Below are 17,547 nucleotides of genomic sequence, written 5' to 3'. Positions count from 1 at the left end.
CCCAGGGCCTGCCTCAACCTGTCTACAGGGCTGCGCACCTGAGAAGATGAGTTTCTCCTTCATGATGCTGACGTCCCGGCTGGTCCGGCGCACTGCGGCGCTAAGCATGATCTGCTCAGGGTTGTAGCTCCGTATGCCACCCAGGCGCCACCTGCAGAGACGGCCCCATGGGCATCAGGTCCCTCCCACCCCTTCCTTGGAGCAGGGACCCTGCCTACTTCCAGAGCTTCTCTGGATGTGGCCTGAGAGGCCAGCAGGACTCTTGTCCCACTGTACAATGGGGAAACAGGCCCAGAGAGGGCGGAGCTGGGGCTTGAATCAGAGCCTACTGACTCTCAGCCAGGGCTCCCCGGCTTCCCTCTTACCTCCAGAGCTGTCAGTCGGCAGCCCTGGCCCAGGACTAGGTTTGGTTAGTTCTGTCTCGGATGTCCCCAGTTATGCACCTGGCTCTCTGAATGCGACAGATTTGGGAGCAAGCAGGAAGAACTCAGTAGGCATTCTGTTGAGTGTCCCCCCCAAGCTGGGGCACACACCAATCTCGGAGTCCTAGCTGATTGATGTCTCCGATAGCTCCACCATCATGACCAGGGTAAGCGAAGCCAGAGGGGAGACCCCCTGAGTGGAAGGGAAGGAAAGGTGGAGGCAGGCAGTAGGGGGCTTTGCCCAGAGCTGGTCTGCACAGGTTCCCAAGGCAAGGGGGTTCGAGTGACTTGGAGTGGGGCCAGTTGCAGTTCTAATGGGGAGGGGAGCATGACTCCTCTGATGGCAGAGACAGGTGCAAGGTAGGGGTAAACTGACTCAAGAGTGGGCTGGGAGGTGAGGTGTGCACAGGGCATGCAGGGACCAGGCACTGAGTGGAAAGGACTCAGGGTTCTGTGCCCAGCCGAGGCCACTGTCTTCACTACTGTGGTTCCTCTGAACTAGCCCCAGGTCCCTGGCCTCTGAACTTAGACCCTTCCTGGGATCTAGGCAGAAGGATCATTGGACTCTTATCCCTGTCTCCTCCAAGAGGAGTGGGTGTTCAGCTTGGAAACAAGAACCCAACTGCCTCAGGGACTGAACCCTGCTTGGGGGATGGAGGGAGTCAAGACTCCACAAAAAACCAATTGTAAATTTCTAGGTGGGGTCAGCGCAGCAGAAGTGGACAGACAGATGGACAGGCCGATGGATGAGCAGAGCAGGCAGACAAGGAGAAAGCAGGAGTTAGGGGTGGCACGGACACTCTGGCGGGGCTGGCTGCCCTATGAATCATTGAGGGCAGCGAGCAAGTCTCTCTCTGTTCATTGCTGTGCCCGACACCATCAGTGCCTGCCGTGTCCCGGAAGCCTGACCTGTGCTTGTTGAGTAAATCAATGGAAGAATAAGGCCCGAAGGGAAATGATATCCCTCCCCCGGCCTTGTCACCCAGGGTCTCTTCTGCCATCAGGCCTCTCCTGATCCCTAGGAAGCAATGACACCATCCTGGATGTCTGAGCAAACCCAGCATGTCTGCGCCAGCCACTGAACCTCCATGGGGTGGCCTCCCTGGCACTCTGGGGCTCCGCATGAGAAGGCCCTGCTGCAGGCACAGCACTAGACCCAGCAGCAGCCAGCATGTGCAGGTGCTGGTCAACTGGACAGAGGAATGACTCGGGGAGTGTCCCACAGCCAGGGACAGCGTCTCCTCCTAGAAGCTGGTTGGTGAAGCTGCCTGACCCAGGAGGGCCTAAGGCACTAGACAGAGGGAGACTTGGGTCCCTAAGCTCTAGGTCTCATCCTGGAAATTCACGTTGAAACCCAGGACAGTGTCAGGCCAGGGTCTCTCAGCCAGGCACATCCAGAACCGGAAGCTCAGCCACTGTGGGATCCCCTCAGGGGAATGAGAAAAACGCTGTGTGTGGGGGAGCAAAGCCGGGATGGGTGTCAGAGACAGAATGTAAAGAAGAGACAGAAAGAGATGGGAGAGGCAGAAAAAAGATAAACAGGAAGAGTAAACAGTGGGAGAGGCAGAGCCAGGGAGGGAGAATATTGGAAGAGAGAGACAGAAACTTGGTAGGGTCTGCCCTGGGCAGGTTGTGAAGGCCCTGGTGAGTGCCAGAGGCAGGAGGATGGGGGTGCCCAGGCAGGGTCCCCTCTCCCAGAGGGAGACACTTTGGTGCAGAGACAGGCCAGGTCAGGAGGCTGTCAAGGAAACACTGGTCCCCACCTGCAGAAATGGCCATGGGAACAGGGAGCAGAGGGACACACACGGTGGCAGGAGGCAGCGGGACAGGAGGAACAGAAAAGGGGATTGCAGGGGTGAAGGAGGCTTCAGGCGAGGGCAGTGTCTGCGAGGTGACCCAGGCACAGGGCTTGGTGCACGGCAGGTTTTTAGACAGAACTGGAGAAGGGCATGGCAAGAGGGAGAAAGAGGAACAGGAGGAGGAGGAAGACCACACCGGAATTACCTGATCAAGTGATAGCTGTGAGATGCCAGAGTGCAGCAGAGAGAGGGGGAGGGGGAGAGAGGAGGGACATGCGCCGATCAGAGCAGGATGGGACAGAGAGAGAACGTCAGTCAAGAATAAAATCCCGGCCCCTTAGTTCATGGCTGGGTGGGGGCCCGGGGCTGGCCCTAGACCCTCCCTGGGACCAACCACACCTCCCCACTGTGAGCACTCCCCAGCTACCTTGCTGAGGGCTGGTGGGAATCCATGCCCTGGCTAACGGGTGAGCAGGCCAACCCAGAGAGGAGCTGAAATTCATCTAAGCCCACACAGCCACTCAAGGCAGAGCTTGGCTCTGGACTCTATGTTCATTCCAGAAGCCACCCAGCCTCTGTCCAAGGGAGGGAGGGAGGATGGGGCCACCGGAGTGTTGCTTCTCCCCTGTACAGGCCTGCTCCTGGCTGGGGGCCCAGAGCTCAGGAGCAGGTTCACCTGGCTGGGGCGGGGGCTGGGCCTGCTGCAGGGTAGTGACGGCCACGGAAGTGGTCAGATCCTACTCACTTCTGGAGCACGAAGATGCCCACGATGAGGGTGAAGGAGATCAGGTCGGCAGTGACCCACATGAGACAGTACTCGTCCGGGGGCTGTGGACAGACGGCCCAAGGCCAACTTCCAGTCATGGCCAGTCCAGACTGAGGCTCCAGACTGAGGGTCCGTGGGCCAGAGGACCCCACATGGCCATTGGGGAAGGGCAAGGGAGGACCCTGAGGGAGTCTGGGGGCAGAAGATTTCATTTTGCAGGCGTGGGCTCCGGGTGCTGTGGGCCTGGGGGCCAGGGTGTGTCTGTTTGCATGTGCGCTCTCAGGGTAGCAGGGGACTGTATGGTGCTCAGGGCAGAGGGGCCGTGTGCTAGGCCTGCAGGTCTGAGTGCCCAGGGGCCTCAAAGCAGGAGACAGATACTGAAAGACAGTGGCCTAGCCCTCCATCCCTCCCGACTCATCCCAGCAGTCTTGCCATCTTTCTCCCGGCTGCCTTCCCTTCACCCTCCTCTCCCACATAACCATCCACACTTGGGTCTGAGTCATCGGCACTGCATCCTCTCAGCCATAAGGACACCCTCTATCTGCCTTCCGTGTGCTCAGGGAAGTGGCAGTGGAGCCACTACCCCACTGTCAGAAGGGAGGTCAAGAGCCCCCCCAGCCCCCTGGGGCAGAACAGGGACGGGAACCCAGCTATCTGCAGGGGTTCGGTCAACCAGCTAAATAGCATTTTATTTGCTGTTCTCTGAGCAGATTTTAATGTTTCCTACTCTTTTTTTTTTTTTTTTTTTCCCTTGAGATAGGGTCTCATTTTGTCACCCAGGCTGGAGTGATCACAGCTCACTGCAGCCTCCACCTCCTGGCCTCAGGCAATCCTCCCACTTCAGCCTCCTGAGTAGCTGGGACTACAGACGTGTGCTACCATTGCCAGCAAATTAAATTAATTAAATTTTTTTTTCTTTTTTTCTTTTTTTTTTTTTTTACAGACAGGGTCTCACTATGTTGCCCAGGCTGTACTCCTGGGCTCAAGTGACCATCCTGCCTCTGCTTCCCAAAATGCTGGGATGATAGGTATGAGCCTGGCCCATGCTTCCTTTTCTGCCCTATTGTTACCCTCCAATCCAAAGAGACCCAAGCAGCTCTTTACTTCTCTAGAGCCCTGAGTGATGCCTTTCTCCCTGTGGATCAGGCCCCAGGTCCCAGAGGCCATGAAATCCTCCTCACGCCTCAAGCCTGCAACCTGTCCACGGACTCCCTACCGCTGCAGAGACCTCCCAGGGTCAGCCCCAAGCACAGAGCTTGCCGAGTTGTCAGAGCAGGCCATGGGCAGCTCCACCACTGCCCCCAACTCACCATGATCCAGAGCGGGGAAGGCACCTGGGAGAGGGTGTGGGAGTTGTCAGAGGTGACGGATGGGACCCCTGCACACCACAGCAGGGAGAAGAGCCACGGCGCGTTGACTGTGTAGAGGTTCACACTCAGGTTCCAAGACGCGTAGTCCCTGTGTGGCAGGGAGAGGCGGGTCAGCATGTGGACTCTGGTAGCTCCAGGCCCAGTGTGGGGGCTGAGAAAGCACGTCCTCTTCACGACCTCACAGCCATGGCCAGAGAAAGGAACATCACTCCAGAGGGCCACGCTCGGGGATGCGCTCACCCACTTTTCTCTGAACCACATGGGCATGATTCCCATGTGCCCATCCCTGTGCCCGACTGTGTGTGTGTGTGTTGGGGGGTGGTGGTGGCAGAACTGGGGGAGACTCAGTCCCACACTCTCCTGGAGGAGCCCGGGGCATGGCAGGCACCTGAGCTCCTGGCTGGACACCTGAGTGTAACGCAGGTTCAGCCGCTGGATGTGGCCTTTCCGCAGGCTGGTGACCGCCTCCTTGAGGCCTGATGTCTGCTGGAAGCCGGGAGCCACCTTCCGCACCAGGGTCCTCTGCTTGTTAGGCAGCCACAGGACCTGCAGGCAGGAGAGGGGCAGCCTCGGACTTCTCTGCACAATGAGGAAAGAGTACCTACCCTTCCCAGAGCACCTGTGGGGTGAAGAGATGGGACCTGGCGGGCGAGGAAAACTCATTAGCAGGGGAGGACTCTGTCCTAGCCAAGTCTGCAAAATGCACTGGCAGCAACTCAGGAAGCTTCCCTCTGGCCTGCTGTTAGTACAGGACGGAAGCCCAACAGCCACTACTCTGCACGTGGCTGCTAGCACCTAGTGTGCCGTGCTAAACTGGCGTCAGATTTCTCTGGCCCCAAGTTATTACACCACATGACAGGGCAACCCTTCACTGAAGTAACTTGACAGCCTGGACCTTTATATATTTTAAAGTGTTTTCTTGTTCCCCTCTTGTCCCACGATGACCCTGGCAGGGAGGCAAGGGGTGCGTGATCCCCGCTTTACAGATGGGAAAGCTGAAGTCCGGAGGGCAGCAGGGAGAAGTTAGGCAGCAGCAGGGCTCCAGCCAGGCCAGGGCTCTCAGGGCAGAGCGGTGCTGCAAGGCCTCACCTGGTGCTGGGGGAAGCCAGAGCGCAGCACGGCCTCCAGAGTGACGTTGAGGAAGCTGCTGCGGTAAGGGTGCTCCCGGGGCGGGTCACGCAGGTTGAGCAGCAGTGTGGCATTGCCTTTGGCCAGCTCCAGGAGCTCTGCCAGGCTGCAGATGGACTGGTTCTGGGCCTCTCTGTAGTCAGAGGGTGACAGGGAGCTTGCCGTCCAGAAGGGGTCAGTCTGGCAGGGACAGGGACACACACTTGGCTGCATCACCAGCCCTTTGGGGGCCCCCACATGCCCTTCTGGCAATCAAGCGTGGAGACCCCTGGGCTGCTAGTCTGCTGGGGTCAGGCAGATTGATGGCTGTGGCCATGTGAAGGCTGGAGGAGGCCCCAGCCCTAACCTTCCTACCTCACACCCTGCTTACCAAGAGGATGGCTTGCTTGGAATAGCTCCCACACCCCACAGCATTTCTCCTTCTGGAGCATTGCAGACCAGGCAGCCAACCCCTCTCCAGAGTTTTACAGAGTTAATGCTATTCACTGCTCTCATTCCTGTCAACTTTTTCTAGTGAGGGAAACGGACCCAGAACAAGCAATGACAACCATGAGATATGGCAGCAGTGGCAGGAGCCCAGGAGGCCACCAAGCAGCTTGGGTGGGGTTCGGGAAGCTCTGGGAGTGGGGGTCTCAGGAGCAGATGGCCACCATTGCCTCTCACTCCCTGGAGTCCTGCTGGTATTTTCCAAGCCTAAGACTGGGATCAGATGCAGCCAGACCTTCAGGAACCACTGGCCAGCGTTGAGCCTCTGCAGGGTGGTCCAGTTGAGCATGGAGGCAGGCCTGCGGGCGAGCTCTGGGAACTCCTCCTCCACGTTGGTGGTACGCCGCAGGGTGGTGTCATGCATGAGGAAGGGCACGCCGTCCAGGCTGCAGGGAGGGTGGGCCGCCGAGTCACTGACCCCCCATCCCTCACCTGCCCACCAATGACCGTCACCCCCACAGTCCTCCCCACCCAGCACAGGATCTGGCTGGCTCTGCCCCTCTCTGGGCCTCAGTCTCCCCATCTGCACAGGAAAGACAGTGGGCTGGTGGATAACCCTGAAGGCCTTTTGGCTCTCTGTGAGGGTCAGATGGGGGTGGGGACTGCCGAGAAGGGCGGGCTGAGAAAAAGCTGGACCTACTTTCTTAGCAAGCATGGAAGGTAGGTGCTGCCTCATTTGGTAATGAAGAAACTGAGGGTAAGAGAGGGAAGTATCTAGCTCAAGGTCCACAGCCTGCACGTGGTGGAACCGGGTTTCAGACCAAATCCCTGTGATGCTATGAGAGCAGTGCAAATGTAGACCTCTTCAGCAAACTTCACCCAACCCCAATCCTTGTCTGTTCTCCCAGGGCCGCCAATAGCTCATAGGGTGCCTTAGTGTGAAACAGTAGAAGGCACCCGTGCCCTCTGTTCCTCAAGGCATTTTACCACCATCTGCTAGAAAGTTACAATAAATACACAATTCTGTATCTATCCTGGGAACAGTGTCCTCATATGTGTGATGTCCTTGTTCAGTACATAACCTGTGCAACTATATATGGCAGTTCTGCCCTTCTTCCCTTTTCAGATAACCTCTGTTATGAGATTGCTATGGATTCTTCCTGCCATTTATACTAATATCTACTTATATACGTGCACGGAGAAAGTGTATACGTCACTTTTTTGTGGTCTTTTAAAATGTAACTGGAATTACAGTGAATGTATCACTCTGCAACTTGCTTTATTTCACTCATGAGAGTGTTAGAGTTCTGTCATGCAGAGCCATAGAGATCTAGTTTTCCCTTCAAGCTGCTCTGTGGCAGGGCTCCAGGTCCCCACCCCCACCCCTGCTTGCACTAACAGCATTTGTTCTTTCTTCTATTTCACAGCCTGGAGCCTGCAGGACAGGGTGACTGACCTGCTGTGGATAATCTAAGCCTCTATCCACCCATCTCAGAGGCTCTGAGACCAGAGGTTTCCCTAGCAGAGACCCAGGTAGATGCAGATGTGTGTGGGAGGGGTTAGAGGAGCTATTTTTCCTCCGCTACACCTACCTGATGGTAATGTCAGCCTGGAGCCCATATATCTTCTGCTCGAGGGCCTTCCGGAAGGACATGAGAGTGTGCTCTGGAGCCAGCTAGGGAGGAAGGGGTGGTGCAGGGAGAGCCAAGAGTCAGCTGATATATCCTCCCCAGCCAATGGAAAGTCTTCCATGTTGGGAGTCTGGGCCGGGCATGGTTTTAATTCTTGCCCCTCCATGGTGTAGCTGTGTGACCCTGGACACCCACTCAGCTTCTCTGAAGTTCAGCTTCCTCATCTGTTAAATCATGCCTACCTCACTGGTTTCACTGCGGGGCAGGGGAGGTAGGGCTGGTGGGTGTTGATGAATATAAATGCCTGACAGGTAGCTAGCACTTGATACCTGGTAGCTATGGTCACTATGTTTTCATTGCTGTATCCTAGCCACTGAGCTAGACACTGGGGCTGGAGGGCTTTTTTACAGTCCTCTGTGACGATCTGGCAGTCTTGGGCTGGGGCTGAAAGTAAAATTCCCTTTTGGTTATACCCTGAGACAAGTCCAGGGGGAGAACTGGAAGAAGAGCGGGTGGATGGGATGGTAGAGTTTCATTGGGGACCTGGTTTCCTCATCTGTACAAATATGACAGTTCCATTTCCCTCCCTGGACTGCTACTTGAATTAAAAGCCCCTAGCACCCTGCCTGATATATATAGTAAGTGCTTAATAAATGGTAACTGTTTTGCCCTTACATCATCCTGGTTCTAGCATTTTTTGTTTGTTTGTTTTATTTCTTTATTTCTTTTGTTTGTTTTTTGAAAATAAAATTGCACTTTGTAGGTACAGGTTCTAGCATTTTTTTAAGAGACAGGGTCTTGCTGTCACCCAGGCTGGAGTGCAGTGACGCAATCACAGCTCACAACAGTCTCAAACTTCTGGGCTCCAGCTATCTTCCTGCCTCAGCCTCCCAAATAGCTGGGACTACAGGTGCATGCCACCACACTGGGCTCTGGTTCTAGATTTGACTCTGCCATTAACTATTGTTCTGACTTTAGGTATATTTCTCTGTGGATCTCAGTTACCCATGTGCCCCTTAGAGATGTGTATTCATGAGGGTCCTCATGCTTAGGAGAGTTGGGGTTCTAAGTCTCCCTCCCTAGTGCCATCTGCTCTGAGGATTCTGTCATACCCTTTGCTGCCACTGGGGGTCAGCACCAAACCAAGGATTGGGCTAAGACCAGGTCTATGAGGGAAGGAGGTAGGGAGGACACCCCTCTTCCCCCAGCCCTGGTCAGTGAAAGGGTGAGGTGGGAAGGCTGATCTCATTCATTCCTACAGACAATCCTGTTTCCACCTTCTCTCCCTCTGGCCACGATGTTCCCCAGCCACACCCCTCTTCTGTGACACAGCCTAGCACTGGGGAGCCAGGGAATGGCAAGGACTTTGGAAGGGACTGAAAAGGTGCAATTCCACTTCCCAGACACAGCTGGGGCTTCAGTTTCTTTAGCTATAAAATGGGCTAACACTGTCAACCTCATAGGTGAGATAACAAATGTCAGAGACCCTAGTCCAGGACCTGGCACACAGCAGGGTCTCTGTAATGAGTTCTTTCTTCCCCTGTCCCTGGCACAGAGCACCCTTAGACAACATGCTACCTGTCTCCCAGTCCACTGGGCTGTGAGGCACTCCCAAGGGGAGCAGGACTATAAAGGCACCAAGAGAGAGGCATAGACTCAGTGGAATTCCACCCATCTCTAAATATCCTGTGATATCTAGACATGTGGACTCAGAGGCAGAACCCCCAAGGCAGTGCACAGGGACACACAGAGGGGACCTTTACCAGACCCTCAAAAACTACCATCAGGGTGCGATCATCCAGATGCACAATGTGAAAAGTTTCACAGGACAAATGACTCTGTTTTTCAGGACAAATTAACAGCATAAGGGAAAAAAGGGAAGGGGATTGTTATAGACCAAAAGACACTCAGGAGACATGCCCGCCAGATGCATGCTGTGGACCTCATTTGAATCCTGTTTTGTTTTGTTTTGTTTTGTTTTTGAGATGGAGTCTCGCTCTTGTTGCCCAGGCTGGAATGCAATGCCCCAATCTTGGCTCACTGCAACCTCTGCCTCCTGGGTTCAAGTGATTCTCTTGCCTCAGCCTCCCAAGTAGCTAGGAATACAGGCACCCGCCATCACACTCAGCTAATTTTTTGTATTTTTTTTTTTTGAGACGGAGTTTCGCTCTTGTCACCCAGGCTGGAGTGCAATGGCGCGATCTCGGCTCACCACAACCTCCGCCTCCTGGGTTCAGGTAATTCTCCTGCCTCAGCCTCCTGAGTAGCTGGGATTATAGGCACGTGCCACCATGCCCAGCTAATTTTTTGTATTTTTAGTAGAGACGGGGTTTCACCATGTTGACCAGGATGGTCTCGATCTCTTGACCTCGTGATCCACCCGCCTTGGCCTCCCAAAGTGCTGGGATTACAGGCTTGAGCCACCGCGCCCGGCCAATTGTTTGTATTTTTAGTAGAGATGGGGTTTCACCATGTTGGTCAGGCTGGTCTCAAACTCCTGATGTCAGGTGATCCACCCACCTCAGCTTCCCAAATTGCTGGGATTACAGGCATGAGCCACCATGCCCTGCTGAATCTTGACTTTTAACAACTGTAAAAAGATATTTTTGAGACAATAAAGGAAAACTAAACAGGGATTCCATTTTAGATAATATTAAGGAATCATTCTTAATATTGGCTGGGTGTAATAACAGCATGGTGGTTATGTATCTTTCTAAAGTCTTCATGTGTTACAGATACTTCCTGACATGCGTATGGGTAAGACATTAAGTTACCTAAGATTGGCTTTACTACCCCAGAAAAAAAGTGGGGACATATGAAGCAAGAATGACAAAATGTTGATAAATACGGGGTTGGAGTCATTACATTCTTCTTCATTATGTGCGTCATTATACAATTTTTTTTCCACTTCTGCATATGTTTGACATTTTTCTACTAAAGAAAACTATCCTCCCTGGGGCCACCTCGCCCACCCATCTTCTTGCTTCAGGACACTGTCTGTGTCCCCTGGCCCTAGAGGGAGCACGGAAGATGGTAATCTGGGTCATGGAGACAGGAGGGGCCATAATTTTGAGCTCCTGAGAAGAGTCCCCCTGCCCCCACTGGGAAGGCTGGGCTCCAACTGGTCCTCACAATAGCCAGTGGCATAGGCATTTACACCTCTGAGACACAGAGAGGACTGGTGACTTCTCCAAGATGCACAGGCAGCACGTGGCCAAACTGGGCCTCAGATCCAGATCCCCACTGGCTGCCTCTGGGAGGGGCTGGGGCCAGCAAGGGGGTCCAGCTTAGGGGCTAGAGTCTTATCTAGAAAATAACACCCACCACATGCAGGGGGCCAGACGTCCAGGGTGAATGGCAGCCCGGCAGACCCAGCACCTCCTTCTGAAGCAGTTATGTGAGGCCCCCTTACTACCCTGAGGTCCTGCAACAGCCTGGAATGCCCGAGAGGCCAAGCCCTCAGGAAGTACCCACATGCCCCCTCGGCAGGGTGGAGGTGGTACTACCTCTGCTGAGAAGGCCGGGTTCAATCAAGGCTTTGGTGGAGGAGGAGACCCTGGTCCAGAAAGAGGGCCCTGCCCAAGGTAACAGCAGTGTGTACTTGTTACTTTCTAAGTGTCGCATGCATATCTGGGCACTGCTCACATGCTAATTCCTGCTCCTTGCAGCCCCACGGCAGGTGCTCTCACCAGTTCCATGGTACAAGATGAGGGAACCAGGCACAGAGATGGAAACTGCTGTGCCTCTCACAGCTGGCCGGGCTGTGCCGGGATGCTGACTCAGGCAGCACAGCTCCAGAGCCTGCCCCTCGCCAAAGCTCTCCTGCAGGGCCATGAGGTGCCTTGGTGCAGAATGTGGCGCTGACTTTGATCCCTTCCTCTCTCTCTAACTCAACCTGGTTTAGCCGGGTGGGCTCTGAGCTGCCTCCCAGCTCTCCTGGCAGGTTCTGATGCCTGCTGGCAGCCCCCAGGCCCTACACTCAGTATCCATCTCCCTGCCCTTCCTAACCTGTACCTGGGTCTAGCCTGGGCCTAAAACCCTCCTGCATCTCTACAGGGCACTTAGGACAAAAGTGAAATCTTTTTAGCAAGATGCCTTCAGGACGCGTCAAGATGTGCTTCCATCCCAGCACTCCTGGCCTTTTCACCCGTTCTTCCCATGTACCCTCCACCCCAGAAAGCTACAAATGGTTGCTACTATTACATATATCCATTTTCCAGGAAGGTCCTCCCATCTCACCCCCCCGTACAGGGCTGTTAGGACCCTGAGGTAGTACTCACCATGGGGGCCCCTCGGTGGCCAATGAGGGCGGGCTTGGGGCCAAGGTCCTTCTTTTCCATGATGCAGGGAGAGGAGATGGTGAGAGGGACCAGGTAGAGGGCAAACACCACGGTGAAGAAGGTGCAGAGAATGGTCACCTGGGAGGCTGCAGACAAGGGGCCATAAGTGTCACCTGGTGAGCTCTGGGTAGGTTGGGGTGCGATGCTGGACCCCTCTACCCCTGATAGGTCAGGACTCAGGTGCTCTGGGAGTCAGCCCTCCCTCATTCTTGCTGGGAAGGTGAACCCTGCCTCCAACTCACACAGACACACGCGCACGCATGCAGAGAGAGACATGAGGAGGAATACAGTGTGATGCTGACCAAAGCTTCAACCCTCCGTGGACTCTCTGGGCCACTCTGAGCCAGAATCCCCCTCACTGAGTGTGGGGGCCCCACCCCATCCCCAGGCCACTCAGGGAAAGCCCAGGTCAGGGCAGCGCCAGCTGGTCTTGGCACTTGCAGGAGTTGGAGGGGCAGGCCCTTCCAGTCCTACTCACAGGTCCGCTCTGTGCGGGCAAACTGTCCTGCCACAATCCAGGAGAGCACAGTGACTGCGGCCAGGGCCCCCACGTGCAGGAACGGCGCTGTGCCCTGTGCGGGGAGAGGTAAGGGAGACCAGTGATGCCCAGCTCTGCCCAGACTCTGTGGCACCAGCTTTCTACCTCTACCCATGGGGCAGGCAACCCTGTCTTCATCTGCCAAGTGAGGACACTGGAGCCTCAAGACGCTGCCATCCTCCCTAGCTCTGACCTGCTCTGTGACCTTGGGCCCCTCCCTGCCCCTCTTTGGGCCTTGGTCTGGAGAAGGGGAAGTGGCAGAAAGGCTCTTGTTGTGGGGGTCCTGGGGGAGCAGCCACCCAGGCCCCCTCCCCACTCACCTGCAGGGAGATCAGCAGCACCTCCCACTCGTCCTCCCACAGCTGGGCCACAGCCGACATGGCCACCACCGTGGAGGCCAGGATGACCACCAGGGCAATCTGGAGGGGGAAGTCACCAGACAGAGGCTCAGAGTGGGTGGGAGGGTCCCCAGTGTGTCTGAGAAAGGGGCCAGAGGGAGAGACGGGCGAGAGCAGGAGAGGCTGATGGAGCAGGGCAGAGGGGAGGGAGGAAAGAGACAGGCGTGGGATCTGAGGAAAGCAGACACCGGCAGACGGAGATGGCAGGGAAAGACTGAGGAAGGAGGAGGCCGGCAGACGCAGGGAGGAAGGGACAGTGAGAAATGGAAGGGAGGATGGAGACAGGAGGAGGAGGGAGATGTGAGGAGGGAGGACATTCAGTAAGGGGGACCTCTCCTGGGGCTGGCAGGTTAGCGACATTCAAAGTCCGGCCCAGCCTCCCTGCCACCTCAGCACGGCACAGCAGAGGAAGAAACCCACTTGCCCAGGCCATGCCTAGGCCTCAGGGGAAGGGGGCTGAGGACCTGGGTCTGCTGCAGGAGCCTGGCACCCTGGGCTGGGCTCACAGTGGCACTTCAGGCAGGGGCGGGTGGTGAAGCACAGCTCCACCCGCCCCATCTCCATAGCCTGCCCTCTCCTGGCCTCCCAGCATCCAGGTCCACCATGATGGAGGCCGCCCTCCTTGCAGCCTCCAGAAGAAAGCAGATCACAGCTCTGAGGGAGGATGAGGTGGTACCTCCAAGGGACAGAGATCTCTGGGGACAGATGAGACCTGAAATCTTCAACCATGTGAAGCTCATGAAGCTTCAGCCTCTGCAAAGCCAACGTTTTTTGGCTCTTCAGCCCCCAGCTCCTGGACCTTGGCCCTGGATCTCACTCCACCCACACCCAGGCATCCCCACCCCCAGGCCAGCCTCCCTAAAGGCCAGGCTTCGTCTCTCCTCCAAAGCCTCCCATAGCTCCCAGGCTCTGGAAGGTCAATCAAAGCCACCACCTGTCCCCATGGTTTCTCCAGACTCATCTCCCACCTCCCTACAAAGGCCTGTCCTTCTCCCTGGAGAAGGCCGGTTGCCCTGCCTCCCTGGAGCCGCTCTCGCTGCTGGCAGGACCCTCACCCCTTTTCTCCCCAGGCAATCTTTCCCAGAGGCAGCAGCAGCCAAGTACCCTCTGACACCCGCTGAGCAGGGACAGTGGCATTTCTAGATGATGAGGGTAGGGTTGTGGCTAGCATCTCTGCTCCCTGGGGACCTTCACTCGCTGGGGGCGGGGAGGAAGGCTGCGTCTCGCCTGGGATGAAGTTTCCCTTTGGAGGCTTTTCATTCCAGCCCATCAGCCTGGAAATGAATGTTCCCCCAGGAGGCTCGAGAGGCCAGAGACAGGTGAGGGGCCGGAGGGGCTGTGACATGCGGGCTCAGGGTGGGAAGAGGTTCAGGCGTGCCTGGGCCGGCAGGAGTGCTTTGCGTGGTCCCCAGGTTGGTTCTGCGGAGGCGTGGGCATCCTCATCTTACACACGGGAAGCGGGGTTCAGGGGTGGAATGGCTGGCTGGGTCATGGAGCTTTGAAGGGGCACAACCAGAAACGAACATCTTCTGCCCATCTCAGGGGGTGAGGGGCTACGCGCTCTCTCGGACGAAGAGTGGCGGGTTAGTGTGTCAGGGAGGCTGAGTGTCAGGAGGTGTCAGGGAGGTGTCAGGGAGGCTGAGCAGCCTCTGGGAGGCCCGGCTGTGCCTCCGAAACCCCTGAGAACCCCGCCCTTGGCACTCAGGCCCCTCCGCCGGGCTGCCCCAGGCGCGCAGCTGCCCCCTTGTGACCGTCATGGGAGGAGGCCCTGCACACAGCGAGTGCCTTGGAAGGGTGGTTTCTGGGAGTGTCTTATCACAATACTTAACTGCTAATGGAAATGACTTGCAATAAAACTGATTCCCCAAACCCTAATACAATTAAAAATGTTATTATCTCTGAGTTCCACGGTTGCTTTGGCAGTAACCATCACGCTCAGCAGCATCACTGCACGGCTGGTGTCTGTGGGACTTTTCCTGCCTTGTATCATTAAGCCATAGCAATAGCACTGATACCCAACAACATAACCACCATCACTCCTTAAATCTGACTGAGAAGGATGAATCCCACCTTAGGGCCCAGAGACAGACTACCGCCCTCCTCTGAGAAAACGGTCTTGGGTTCTCTGTCCTCATGGGACTGTGGCTTGTGATGGCAATGGCGGGAATGAAGGATACAATAGCGCCTTTCATTCACTCTATGAGTCTGGCCTACGTGCTGGGACCCGAGAGGAGGTGGAACCCCGCCTAATAGAGGTGCAACGGCTGGCCTCTTGGGGGTACCTGACCTCTGGGTTCTGCAGTCCAAAGGGCAGACAGTTGGCCCAGGGTTAAGAGTCTCACTTGAGGCACAGTCCTCAGTCAAATCCTGGCTCTGCTACCTACTGGGGATCTTTCCATATCTCCCCAGGGACCTTCCCAGAGCTGTGAAATAGGGATAGCAAGTAGCTACCTGGAAGGGGCTTGGGGAAGATCAATGAGGAAATGCAAGTGAATTGCTTAGTACAACGTTGGTCAGAAGCAAATGCTAGCTAATTTCAGTGGTATCATTTTTAAGAAGTGGGCATGGTATCAAGGCAACAGGATTATTGTGAGGAGTGAAATGATTGTGAAACGATGGTTACTGCTGTTATGGTGAATGCAGTGCCTGGCACATGCAGGAGGCTCTCAGAGAATGTGTCTTCCTTAAGCTGCTGCTGGAGGGACAGAGGCTGGACACCAGGAAGAACCTTCAAGCTGGGGCCAGTGCAGGGAGAGAAGTCTGGATTCACCAGGAAAGGTGATGAAATAGACACAGCAGATGGCAGGTAGAGGCTGACAGAGCCTTGGTAGGAGGCAGAAGCCCCAGACCCAGCCCAGCCAGTAGCTTGCCATGAGGCTGTGTGGCACCCAGTGCTCCTCTCTGGGGCTCAGGTTGGGTCCCTGACAGATCCCTTCTCTGTGCAGGTCCTAGGCTGGGGGCTGCTGCCACTGAGGCAGGGGAGTCAGGCGAGGACACAGGGCAGTGCAGGGTACCTGGGGCAGCTAGGGAGGTGCGAGCTGTGGCCAGAGTGCCTCCCAGAGGGTGGTGGGCAGGGCAGGAAGGGAGGCATCTCAGGGAAAGGGCCTCCTGTTTACTGCAAAGCCCCCAAGAACCCTTCAGCCTGCTCCCTCACCTCCTGGGTACCTCAATTTCTCCTGAACGCTCACCTGGAAGAGATTTCTGGGAAATGGAAGATTTGGGCAGACTAGGGAAGAGGAGGAAGGTCCCTACATGGGCACCAAATCCACCTCCAGCACCAGCCTGCTGTGAACGGCTCCCTCTCACCCTGTCCTGAGCACCTCTGTCCTCCCCTCCTCAGGACTCAGGGGAACCAGAGACTCTCAAAATAAAGTTCATGATTAAAACATACTATAAAATTGTGGTCTTTAGAGCACTGTGATACTAATATAAGACCAGATAGATAAATGAAAATAAGTAAAAAGTTCAGAAATAGATCCAAATACATACAGAAAATTTAGTATATGGTAAAAGTAGCGTCTCAAATGAGTAAAGGACAAATTCTCAGTAGAGAGAGTTGGGAACACTGACAAACCATCTAAAAAGAACAGAGTAAGATCACTCTATACCCCAAAATAGCTTCCAAAAAGAGAAAAAATTAAATGTTAAAAAAAGTGGAAATATATAATTACCAAGTGACACCATAGAGAAATTTTCATAATCTTAGAGTGGGAAAGACCTTTCTGAGTCTGACATAAAACCAAGGAGTCATCAAGAGATGACAGATTCAAGTGCATAAGAATTAAAAAAAAAAAAAAAACCCATGGAAGAAACACAAGGAACAAAGTCAAAGGATGAGCGACAAACTGGGAAGAATTATTTGCAGTTTGTTAGCCAAAGGGCGAAATTCCCACATCTCTAAAAAGTTCCAGCAAATGGGGCCGGCCCGGTGGCTCACGCCTGTAATCCCAGCACTTTGGGAGGCCGAGGCGGGTGGATCACGAGGTCAAGAGATCGAGACCATCCTGGTCAACATGGTGAAACCCTGTCTCTACTAAAAATACAAAAATTAGCTGGGCATGGTAGCACACGCCTGTAGTCCCAGCTACTAGGGAGGCTGAGGCAGGGAATTGCTTGAACCCAGGAGGCGGAGGTTGCGGTGAGCCGAGATCGCGCCATTGCACTCCAGCCTGGGTAACAAGAGTGAAACTCCGTCTCGGAAAAAAAAAAAAAAAAAAAAAAAGAGTTCCAGCAAATGAACAGGCAAAAAGCAATGGCAAAAATGGCAAAAGTTACGAAGAGGCAGTCTTATAGAAAAGAAAACACAAGTGACTCAAGCATGTGAAAAATGCCGAATCTAACTCATCCGAAGGGAAATGCAAATGAAAACTACAGCAAGGGACCACTTCTCACCCATCGAGCTGGCAAAAGCCAATAAGTCAGCTGATGCTTTCTTTATAGGCAAGGGTGTTTTCATAGAACAACTATCCATTGCTAAGAGAGCATGAATCAGTGGCACTTGGCAAGGAGGCCATTTGGCAAAATCAGGGTGATGAAAGCACACATTCTTCACCCAGAAATTCCTCTCCCAGGTCACCGCCACATTGTCCTGGCAAAAGACAGAAGGCAACTGGATGTCGATCCGGTCTATCAACAGGGAACTGGCTGGATGCCTAGGGAATCAGGGAATATCCAGACCAGGGAGCAGGAGCCAGGGATGGATACCAACCGGGATGCTTTTAATGAAGCG

At 54.8% G+C, this 17,547-nt stretch overlaps 1 protein-coding gene across 3 annotated transcripts in view; it reads right to left on the bottom strand.

Moving 5' to 3' along the window:
• The window catches only part of GDPD5 (glycerophosphodiester phosphodiesterase domain containing 5), a 91,998-nt gene that overhangs the window by 2,235 nt on the left and 72,216 nt on the right, over nt 1–17,547 (bottom strand). The window contains exons 7-17 of one of the 3 annotated variants that reach the window (XM_074400913.1): nt 12,741–12,839; nt 12,361–12,454; nt 11,823–11,968; nt 7,504–7,586; nt 6,207–6,357; nt 5,447–5,665; nt 4,746–4,903; nt 4,298–4,445; nt 2,967–3,049; nt 2,427–2,441; nt 39–151 (exon numbers count right to left, since the gene is read on the bottom strand). In XM_074400913.1, coding sequence (XP_074257014.1) covers nt 39–151; nt 2,427–2,441; nt 2,967–3,049; nt 4,298–4,445; nt 4,746–4,903; nt 5,447–5,665; nt 6,207–6,357; nt 7,504–7,586; nt 11,823–11,968; nt 12,361–12,454; nt 12,741–12,839 — 1,309 coding nt within the window. The remainder of the gene's footprint in view (nt 1–38; nt 152–2,426; nt 2,442–2,966; nt 3,050–4,297; nt 4,446–4,745; nt 4,904–5,446; nt 5,666–6,206; nt 6,358–7,503; nt 7,587–11,822; nt 11,969–12,360; nt 12,455–12,740; nt 12,840–17,547) is intronic. The other 2 variants (XM_003923476.4, XR_012518065.1) reach the window with 2 other exon arrangements.

The sequence above is a fragment of the Saimiri boliviensis genome, chromosome 6 (genome assembly GCF_048565385.1).
Source record: "Saimiri boliviensis isolate mSaiBol1 chromosome 6, mSaiBol1.pri, whole genome shotgun sequence".
Lineage (NCBI taxonomy): Eukaryota > Metazoa > Chordata > Mammalia > Primates > Cebidae > Saimiri > Saimiri boliviensis.
The sequence above is the reverse complement of the archived record's forward strand: the minus strand, read 5'-3'. Positions and strand labels throughout refer to the sequence as shown.